At 45.0% G+C, this 11,342-nt stretch overlaps 1 protein-coding gene across 2 annotated transcripts in view; it reads left to right on the top strand.

The window, feature by feature from the left end:
* Nucleotides 1-3,491: 3,491 nt before the first annotated feature.
* The window catches only part of BTC (betacellulin), a 50,161-nt gene continuing 42,310 nt past the window's right edge, over nucleotides 3,492-11,342 (top strand). Inside the window, exon 1 of one of the 2 annotated variants that reach the window (XM_059887308.1) lies at nucleotides 3,492-3,865. In XM_059887308.1, coding sequence (XP_059743291.1) covers nucleotides 3,802-3,865 — 64 coding nt within the window. In that variant the 5' untranslated portion in view covers nucleotides 3,492-3,801. 2 annotated transcript variants of the gene reach the window in all.

Raw genomic sequence — 11,342 nt, 5'->3', positions numbered from 1 at the left:
CATGGACTGCAGCCTTCCAGGCCCCTCCGTCCATGGGATTTTCCAGGCAAGAGTACTGGAGTGGGGTGCCATTGCCTTCTGTTAATGAAAGAAAGGAATGTCTTAAAATTCAGAATGGCACCAGGCCCCCTGATCCAAAAGATGTATTTTGGGGTAATCTTGGCACCAGATGAGTCATCCTGGGCCATAACATGATTGACTTGAATCTTGTAGAAAGGCAGATTACCATACAAAGAGTTTCGTTTACATAGATTAGGGGAACAATGTCTGAGTATAACATACTGGTTTGTCAAGTCGGTTCTGAGCCATACCAACTTGAAGACAGAGTTTGGGGTAAATGCATAGTACATTAACATAACTAAGAAAAATATTTCCGTAAGAAGAATGCATTGGTTAACTCAAGGTTTGAGAATAGTTAACTTCAGGTGGAATCAGGTGTCATTATGGCAATACAGTATTTTAAGAGAAACCTCCTTTTAAATTGGTATAGAGAAGGGAAAGAAAAAAAAATGTATCACTAGTTTGTTTCCTCCTGCTGCTTATGAGAGAGATAAAAAAATGTTTGATTCTTTCAGCCTATTTCCTCCATTTGGAGACCCCTGGCCTTCCTGCCTGTTAGCCTCTCACTTCTCTTAGTAACAGCTCAGTTTATAATCTAAAGCATTGAGACACACCTCAGTTACACAAATGAGGCCTCATGAAGGTCAATTCCTATCTCCTACTCTTCCAGAGTTAGTGGTTGGAGCCTAGATTTACCTTCCCCCATGGTGGGTGAATTGAGAGAGAGAAGGAGAGAAGAGAGAGAAAAAGAAGGAGAAAGAGGAAGGGAAGGAGAAGAAGGGAGAGAAAGGAGGAAGGAAGTCCAAAAGGAAGGCAGGCAAGAGGAATGAAAAGAAAGAGAAAGTTCCTTGGTCCTGAAGAGATTGAATCTTTGGTGCCAGGAAATTTGAAAGGCCTACTTTCTGGAGTACTTATTTTACTTCTGGCAGTAAATAAAGCCCTTCAGATCAGATCAGTCGCTCAGTCGTGTCCGACTCTTTGCAACCCCATGAATCGCAGCACACCAGGCCTCCCTGTCCATCACCAACTCCTGGAGTTCACTCAGACTCACGTCCATCGAGTCAGTGATGCCATCCAGCCATCTCATTCTCTGTCATCCCCTTCTCCTGCCCCCAATCCCTCCCAGCATCAGAGTCTTTTCCAATGAGTCAACTCTTTGCATGAGGTGGCCAAAGTACTGCAGTTTCAGCTTTAGCATCATTCCTTCCAAAGAAATCCCAGGGCTGATCTCCTTCAGAATGGACTGGTTGGATCTCCTTGCAGTCCAAGGGACTCTCAAGAGTCTTCTCCAACACCACAGTTCAAAAGCATCAATTCTTCGGCACTCAGCCTTCTTCACAGTCCAACTCTCACATCCATACATGACCACAGGAAAAACCATAGCCTTGACTAGACGAACCTTTGTTGGCAAAGTAATGTCTCTGCTTTTCAATATGCTATCTAGGTTGGTCATAACTTTCCTTCCAAGGAGTAAGCGTCTTTTAATTTCATGGCTGCAGTCACCATCTGCAGTGATTCTGGAGCCCCAAAAATAAAGTCTGACACTGTTTCCACTGTTTCCCCATCTATTTCCCATGAAGTGGTGGGACCGCATGCCATGATCTTCGTTTTCTGAATGTTGAGCTTTAAGCCAACTTTTTCACTCTCCACTTTCACTTTCATCAAGAGGCTTTTGAGTTCCTCTTCACTTTCTGCCATAAGGGTGGTGACATCTGCATATTTGAGGTTATTAGGAAAGGTTATTAAAGTATCTGGTCTAGTTAATATACTAAAGTACACTATTTCATACTCCACTGGCCTGAAAATGTTAATTTCATACCATCTGAATGGCACGAATTGCCATTCAGATGGTATGAAACTATGCCAAGTCTTGGCACTTTACAACAGTTAACAAACATTTGGTATTTTTTGCTTAGGTTTGTTTTATTTTTTATTAGTATCTATGGAGAAGGAAAATGAAACAGTAAGGTTCCATTGAGGATACCATGACAATTGTTGGCTAAGGTGCCATCTTGGACTGAAAGGTGCCTTAATCTAGGGTCCTGATCCAGAGGGAAGGAGAGAATATTAGATAGGAAAAGGGAAGGATGGAGATGGAAAGAAGGGAGATGATGTGAACCCTGAGCTTCCTGTGCTCTTGCCCTTTTGATCTGGAGTGCAGTAACCGTCTGTCTCACAACCTTGAATTTTCTGAACCTCGTGCCTGTCCTCCCAAAGATGCTTTATGAGCTGTCGTGTGGGGGCTAGAATAGGATTTTGGAAATGAACAACTGATTTTTATTCCTCTGGATATATTGGTTGCCTGCTGCACTAAAACAACGTGAATTGGTTTTGAAATGAAATGTCACTTATGGAAGAAAAGCACATAATAATTTATTTAATTTAAACAGTGGGGAGGAAGGGAAAGATATCTGAACTGCATATTTTATGTAAATGAATGTTTATTGGACTTTTGGATGCTATAGAAATAAACTTCTGTATTGAAGGGGCGTGATTACACATATTGATCTTACAGGAGGAGCATAGATCAGTATGAAAACTGCTGTACCCTTTAGTTATTTTGGAGATGAACATATTAATCATGTAAGGTAAACTTGAACGCTGCTTTTGTCTTTGAAAGTTGTGAGGGTGCCTTTGTGTTCCAGAAGATGCTTGATGCTGAGCCATCAGATCCCACCTCTCCTTCAAGAATAGGGGTGTTGAGATAGAGATAGTGCTTGGCAAGCCGGAGACTTTCTCCTTATTCTAATAGATCCATTTTGCTGTTGTTTGTTGTTCAGCCACTAAGTTGTGTTGGACTCTTTTGCAACTCCCATGAACTACAGTTCATGGAGCTTGCCAGGTTCCTCTGTCCATGGGATTTCCCAGGCAAGAATACCTGAGTGGGTTGCCATTTCCTTCTCCAGGGGATCGTCCAGACCCAGGGATCCAGGAGAGTTCGTGAATTAAATAAATAAATGAAAATGCAATGAATAGACGAGTAAATGGATATATATATATATATATATATATATATAAATAAATGTGACATTCTTAAAGTAGCTCCTGGTGAGGCCAAACTCCCAGATATTCAACTAATTATATACGGAAAAGAGAAGCTTGTAAATTGGCAAATGCCTGAGGTTAACCACAGTTAGTGTTGGCTCTGGTCCGTCCAAGACGCCAACAATCGGCTGAAATAAGAGAAGCTGGAATTCCAGAGCGGTCCGGGGCTCTGATTCTCGCCCAGTGGGCTCCAAGAGTTCACAGCCGGCCTCCCCCAGGGCCGCCCGCAGGCCCCACATCTCGGACCTCTCCAGGTGCCCTCCCAACCTCTTCGACTTCCCTGGGGGAGGGAAATGAACCGCCAGGTGCGACCCAGTAGGGGGAGTGGGTGAGCCGGCCCCAGGGCAGCCCGAAAGTGTCCCGGAGTGTGGGTGTGGGTGTGGGGTAACTTGGGTGGGAACGGCGTGGAGGTCACCGCAGCGAAGTCCTGCGCCCGGTCGGTGGGGTGTGTGCCACGGGAGCGAGGATAAATAGGAGGCTCCCTCCTCCCGGCGACACTCGCCGAACCTTCAGGCCGCCTGCCCTGGGTGTTTGCCCGCGCGGTAGCCCGGGTGCCAGCCTGGGGAGTAGTTTCGCTTCCTGCTGGCTCCGGGCATTCGTTTCCAGGCACCCGGTCGGGCGCTCGCGGCTCGGGAAGGGGGCGCAGGAGGAGGCGGGAGGCTCGTCTGGGGGCTGCGCGGCCCCGCAGCGCGGTTGATGGCACGGGCCGCCCCTGGCAGCGGCGCCAGCCCCCTGCCCCTGCTCCCGGCCCTCGCCCTGGGTAAGTGGCCGCAGTGGGCACGGGAGACCCGGGAGGAGAGGCTCGGGTGGAGTCGCAATAAGGGCAAATCTTCCGCGCTGGCGTTTGGACTCCGAGGGCGCCCTGGGGCTGGCAGGGGAGGGTGGAAGAACTTGCGTGATTTTGGGTAGCTCGAGGATCCGGCAATTGGGCACCTGGGGCTGCACCTGCTGCGGCGGCCCTGGGCCCAGGGGGCGACCCGAGGGCAGTAAGGATCCCGCTGGCGGGCGCCGAGCGGAGGGCAGGGGCGCAGGTGCCCGCGAGCGAGGAGTGGTGGCAGGGAAATCCACTGAAGTGGGAGCCTGGGAGACTAGACCGAGAAGACATCCCGGGGAGGAGGAGGAAAAGGAAAAGGAACTCCTTGGCTGGCTGGCGATGCAGGCCTTAAGGAGTGTGGAGCCTGGTGGAGAGCTATTTGCCTGTGTGTGCGCCCTGGGCGGGTACTAGAGGTAGGAGGGGGAGGACCTGGGAGGCAGAGGGAGCTGAAGAGGGCCCGGAGAAGAATTATTACACTCCCTTCTTGCTGGCCAAGTTAGGGGGAACAGGAGAAGGGGAGAAAAAAAGACTCAACTTTTGAGATCATCTGGGTCTTCTGTTGCTGATAGGGAAGCAAAGGAAAGGGAGATGAGGTATTTTGCTGAGGGCTAGTACTACTGATGAAACACATTGGTGCTCCACTTAGAACATATGATTTCCTATTTTAAGGAGAAATTGCAGAGAGAAGACTTTCCTTCACCTCGAAGGTGAAACCTGAGTGGGTAGGTTAGGGGCTACTGGGTGTGGTCACCTGCTAGGAGGGAAGAGTGGTTAATGGAAGGAGTGGCAGGGTGCTGCAACTTCGGATGCTGGCGACTTTATACAGCTGGAAGCAAGGCTCCCCTCGCCCTCCAGTATAGGAAAGTAGCAGGAAGATACTCAGGTGGGAAGATCCTACTACTTCAAGGTGTCCCCTCTGCATCTTGATCATTGGAGGTAGGGGGAGTGGCAGAGGGATGGGCAACTGGCAATATTCTGTAGTCCTGGCTGGGATGAGGGGGAGGGACATCTGGACTTGGGGCACCAATGTGACAGCTGAAGTGTCTATGTGAAGAGGACACTATCTTCCAGTCTGGAAAGGACTGGGCTTTCTCTTATGGAGGAAAAGAGGTGGGGTCTAAATGAAAACTTCCATTTGGCAGTGTTCTTGGAGTAGGATTGGTGCCTAAAAGGTGTCATGGCCTTAGTTGGAAGTAGATCAGACTTACACCATGGTTAGAGAGAAAGAACCGATTTACAGAGCCTGCAGAGGGAGAAGTCAGAAACAATTTAGAAATGGAGTGATGTGGAGCCTGAAGAAGGGCAGTGAGCCTGAGAGGTAGGGCTAGAGACAGTACTATGCATTTACCAGCGTCACTTGGGTGAAACTAGCATTCTCTTCCTCTGTTATATCTGCTCTGTCCTGCTGTCAAATTGTTTATTGAGAATCTGCTACAGTGAGCAAGAGGCTAGAGCATATTAGGATGGGGGTGGGAAGAGGGCTCAAGAGAGTCTTAAAACATGATTCTTGACCTAAAAGATATGTGTTAAATTTAGGAATGCAGCACTAACAGATATGAAACAATAGGAGAAAATGTCATGAAACCAGAGAAAGGAGAACTCAACAGGGAGGAATGGAACAGTGGGGACGCTGCATAGAGGACTTGAGTGGGTTGGATTGGAGCTTGGCTGGGTTTGAAACAGTAAAGAGAGAGGGAGGGCCTCCTGATGGCTCAGCTGGTGAAGGATCCGCCTGCCAATGTAGGAGACCCAAGAGACAGGTTTGGTCTTTGGGTCAGGAGGATCCCCTGAAGAAGGAAATGGCAACCTGTCCTCGTATTCTTGCCTGGAAAATCCCATGGACAGAGGAGCCTGGTGGGCTACAGTCCATGGGGTTGCAAAGAGTTGGACATGACTGAGCGTGCATGCACACAAACACAGACACAGACACACACACAGACACACACAGACACATGATTTGAAATAGTGGAGAGAGGGGAAGGAGAAGGGGGAAAAGTATTTACCAAAGTGTTGGTGATGGGAATGAAATTAATTTCCTGGAGTCTGCTTGCCAGAAAGTAGAATTGATGAGAGGCAGACAGATTATGAAGAGCCAAAAGAAGCCAGATTAAAATATTTTGATGAGTCAATAAACAGTTAAACATACACCATCATAGGTCTTGAATACAGAGTGATATAATACAAACAATGATTTAAGGAGACAAGCCTGGCAGTGGAGTGCAGTGTGAAAGGAAAGGGGGCCAGGGTATGTGATTGTCTCATAGATATAATCCAGGCAAGAGCTGATTTGGGACAAGATTAGGGTGGTGTCTGCAGAAATGGCTATAGTAGAAATGACTATTCCAGGTTGATAGGCATTCTTCACTATTAACTATCACATGGTGCTTTTTAATTTTTTCTCAAAACTTGTCAAAAGGCAGAAATGAAAAAGCAAAACCAAACAGAGCTCTAATCCAGTGCTGTTGTAACTGAGGGTAAGCTAAGTGTGCAACTGCCGTGTTGAATGTTTGGCTTAGCGAATTGAATTCAGTCTCTAGATTCCCTAAGAGGCTCCACTCCTTGCAGAATGCCAAAGGATGTAATTTGTTGACCTCAATGTTTCCATTAAGTGGTCCTATTTCTCTCACACATACTTAATTTTTAAGTCTCATTCCTAATTTAAGTCACATGTTATTTTATTTACTTCTTGAAAAGAATGTGAGCAATGGCTTGTGTGATGTTCTAGGGTGTGTGTGTGTGTGTGTGTGTGTGTGTGTGTGTGTGTGATAGCAAAAGTACCTTGAGAGCTGTCAGTGAACAGACATGAGACCTGGTTCCAGCTCTGCCATTCCATGACTCTGAGATGTCTGTAAATCACAATTTCCTGGTCATTGTTTTTCTTAAGTAAAGGGATTGCTTTAGATGAGACTAAGGTCCTTATCAACTTGACACTTTGCTGATCTTTTAAAAAAATATTTATTTATTTGGTTGCACTGGGTCTTAGCTGCAGCACTTGGGATCTTTGATCTTTGTTAGATACGTAGGATCTTTAGTCATGGCATGTGGACTCTTCTTAGTTGAGGCATGTGGGAACTAGTTCCCTGACTAGGGTTCAAACCCGGGCCTCCTGCAATGGGAGTGTGAAATCTTAGCCACTGGACCACCAGGGATGTTCCAACACTCTCCTCATCTTTAACCAACATTTCTCCTGGGAATTTAAGAGAAAAATCTTTGTACAATAACATTTAATTTCCATTTACTTGTAATGGATCTTTGTTTCCTATAAACTTTATCTTTACAAAAAGAATCATACATGCTCCCTTCTTTGATAAATATGGTAAAAGGGCAATAACTTTGTTTAAAGTGTTTTTTTTAATTTTGAAGAAGTTGGATTCCTTATAAATGTCTCCTTCTCATCCATTGCTGTAACAAACTAAAGCTAAAATCCTAACCAGTGAAAAAGGGAAAAAATGCTTTATAAAAAACAATGAATGAGTTTTAAGGTCAAAAATATGTTCTGCTCCTTATAAACATCTGCACCATTAATATATGTAAGTTGTTTTTTTCTTCTCGAAGGTATGAATGTATTCATGATGTAATATCTGACTTTCAAGTTGTAAAGCAGGTAGGTGGCAGCAAGTAAAATTCTCATTACAGAAAGGAAGTAGCTGGGGGCCCACACAGTGAGGATTTTAGGATTTGCCTCTTCAGTTATGCTTTTTGGCTTAGAAAAGCCTTGGGAGGTTTTTTTTTTTTTTTCCTTTTCAAAAATTCCAGGTTTCATAGGCCACACTTGCATATTAACAAGTGTTACAAATCAAATTTTGCTCTTGCTCCATTCTCAGTTGTTGTGTGGAAACTCCCAAATAATTCTGCAAGAAAGACCCCAGTATTGCAGACAGGCCTTGTTGTGCCCACTGAAGGTGGCTCTGCCAAAGCTTGGCCTGCAAATATCTGTGCTAAAGTCAAAGGCGCCCAGGAAAGAGAGTACCTGTGTCTGTCCACACCCCTGGCATCACTCCATCTCTGCTGAAAGTGCTTGCCCCAGTTCCGTGTGCTCTTGAAATCTGTGGAGAGCCCAGTGGGAAAGCCTCCTCTTGTTTTTTCTCACCCTCCCTGTAGCTCAGATGGTAAAGAATCTGCCTGCAATGCAGGAGATGGGGGTTCAATTCCTGGGTCAGGAAGATCCCCTGGAAAAGGAAATGGCAACCCCCTCCAGTATTCTTGCCTGAAGAATCCCCATGGACAGAGGAGCCTGGCAGGCTACAGTCCATGGGGTCGCAAAGAGTTGGACATAACAAAGCGACTATCACACATACAGTCAGCTCATGTCAGGACACAGGCATGAATACTACTAGGAGCCTAGGTTAGGGGTGAGTCAGTGAAACAGGTACCACACTGAAGCCGGAGTCAGCCATCTAAACCATGATTATCAGCTTTGGCACAGTGGTAAGGAATCTGCCTGCTAGTGCAGGAGACTCAAGAGACACAGGTTCAACTCCTGGGCTGGGAAGATCCCCTGGAATAGGAAATGGAAACCCACTCCAGTATTCTTGCCTGGAAAATTCCATGGACAGAGGAGCCTGGCTGGGCTACAGTCCATGGGATCCTAGAGAGTCAGACTTAACTGAGCAAAGGGGCATAGCAGGCTGCTACAATTAGTGTCTTCCCAGGGTGGTCCAAATAGATTAGCCAGAATCTGAGCTGCAGGCAGTTTAGGCTTAATCCATAATCTTGATACACTTCCAAATTTGTAGACAACCCTTGGATCCACAAAGAATCCATATTCTAGTTGGTCAAGAGTCTCCCAAAATAAAATTTAAGAGGAAAGCAATCTGATTAAAATGGCTATACTTTGTGCTGCTAATGATTTCTAACTTGCTCAGGCATATTTGTATCTTAAAAAAGGAATCTTGGTAGCTCACATGAATCTGTACTTGCTATACTTTTTTACAGAAGATTTTTTAGATGGTTGGAGAGAGATGGGGTATTCCATCTTTACTAGTATCGGTTAGGCAATAACCTATATTGATTATCAGCAACACCAAGTCAAATAGCCAAGAAGTACTTTTATTCATTCTTTATGTTTGTTTTTAAGGGATATGTAGTATAGTATTTGGGCTTCCCCAGTGGCTCAGTGGTAAAGAATCAATCTGCAATACAAGAGCCACAGGAAATGCTGGTTCAATCCCTGGGTGTGGAAGATCCCCTCGAGGAAAGCATGGAAACCTACTCCAATATTCTTGCCTGGAGAATCCCATGGACAGAGGAGCTGGGTGGGCTATAGTCATTAGGGTTGCAAAGAGTTGGACACGATTGAAGCAACTGAGCACACACAGTATAGTATTTACCTGACCTCTAGACCAGAATCACGGATTCCAAAACAGTGACAGAAAGTATGACCGAGTTTGTGTCCAGGCTTCTTATTTCAAAGTGCCCCAATTGGTTGTATAACAGGATGAGTTATTAATATAGCATTTCTCTTTGCAAAGAGCTTCCCCAGTGGGTCAGTGGTAAAGAATCTGCCTACAGTGCAGAGATGCAGGTTCAATTCCTGAGTCAAAAATATCCCCTGGAGAAGGAAATGGCAACTCACCCCCGTATTCTTGCCTGGGAAAGCCCATGAACAGAGGAACCTGGTGGGTTGTAGGCCATGCGGTCCCAAAGGAATTGGACATGACTTTGTGACTAAACAACAGTTCTGCAAAATCATGGATTTATTCATTCATTTAGCCTTATCTTTGAGATGTATAAAAAGTGCATGGCACATAGTAGGAGCTGAAAACATACTAGTTAATTGAATGAATGAATGAATGAGTGCAAGTGGCTATTGGTGACAGTGCCCAGGTATGAAGGGAAGAGTATGTTCAGTAAAGAAAACAGCTGTTTCTTGTTGCCAAAACATGCTCACAACTTAGAGATGATGTAGAAGGACACATTTATTCATCTCTTCTTACTTGGGACTTGCCTCTGGTGGTGCTAGAGATGCATTCACAAAAGGACTTTATTTGGCAAATAGTAAGTTTACTTCTGTTTTAGGTTCAGAACTGCTACTTGTGTCTCACATATTTGGTTCAAGGGCAGATCTCATCAGTCAAAATATAGGCTTTTAGAGCAGGTGTTTAAAGCAGGGAGGGAAATGCACTGGATTCAGGGCATTCTCCATTGGTTCATTAAAGAAAATGCCCTTTGGATTTTGTGAGGTGTGAGGTGACTTGCTCTCGTATATGATTAGAACTTTTCCTAACACATGTGTGTTTCATTAGCTGGGAGTAACAACTTGGTTATTTATGGGTTTCTGCTTAGTATTAAATATATGAAAACTTTTGATGGTTCCCATAGAAGTTGAGATAGATTTGCTGTGGAGGCTGAATGCAGTCTGACTTGTTTGTATTGAGGGAATCTCTGGCTTATCTAATGTTACGTCGAAGTATTTCATAACTATCCACTGTATGGATTCCTTGATGGTTAGATGTTAGCATTGTGAGCCAATGGCACAGGCCTGTCCAGAGTAGGAGAGGAAGGCTTATTTCTTCCTCTAATACAAACAGCCTAGTAGAAAGGACAGGGAATTCTCATCAGAGCCAAATGAGGCCATTTGAGGGGGGTCGCACAGAGTCAGACATGACTGAAGCAACTTAGCAGCAGCAGCAGCAGTAGCAGACTTGACTTGGGGGTTCCCAGGTGGTGCTAATGGTAAAGAACCTGCCTGTCAACGCAGGAGATGTAAGAGACACTGGTTCAATCCCTGGCTCAGGAAGATTCTCTGGAGAAGGGAATGGCAACCTACTCCTGTATTCTTGCCTGGAGAATCCCATGGATGGAGGAGACTGGTGGGCTACAGTCCATAGGATCACAAAGAGTCAGAAATGACTGAAGTGACCCAGCAAGACTTGACTTGTTCATGACCACCTTCCTATGGGGTTTCTGGCATTTGACTAGTCCAGTCTCGTAGAGTGACTGACACAAGACATTGCTATGTACTCAGATATCTGCTTAACCTTGGGTATGAAATCTCAGCATAATAACTCTTTACACTCTGGACACCTTCACAATTGATAAAGTGTTTTCATATTAATACCATTACCTCACTGATCTTTACACCAAAAATAATAGCAGAGCAATTATGTAGTATGCATTTTGGGCACTATTCTAAGTGTGTAATATCTGGTTTCATCCATGTAACACTATCCCCTGAACACACAAGCTAGACATAATGATGATTCTCATTTATGTTGAAGGATATGAGGCATAGAGGCGTTAAGTAACTTGTTCTGGCTTTATGAGCCTGAACAATGATGATGAAGTGACAATGCCTGGATCACAGTAGATAAGTATTTGTGGCTGAATGAGAAAGACAGCAGAGAATAGAACACTAAAGCTCAATACGTATCACTGTATTTAAGAGGAACTCAGTTCTTCTTATTTAAAAAGCATTTAAGTC

The sequence above is a fragment of the Bos taurus genome, chromosome 6 (genome assembly GCF_002263795.3).
Source record: "Bos taurus isolate L1 Dominette 01449 registration number 42190680 breed Hereford chromosome 6, ARS-UCD2.0, whole genome shotgun sequence".
Lineage (NCBI taxonomy): Eukaryota > Metazoa > Chordata > Mammalia > Artiodactyla > Bovidae > Bos > Bos taurus.
This window is presented reverse-complemented; position numbering and strand designations above follow the sequence as displayed.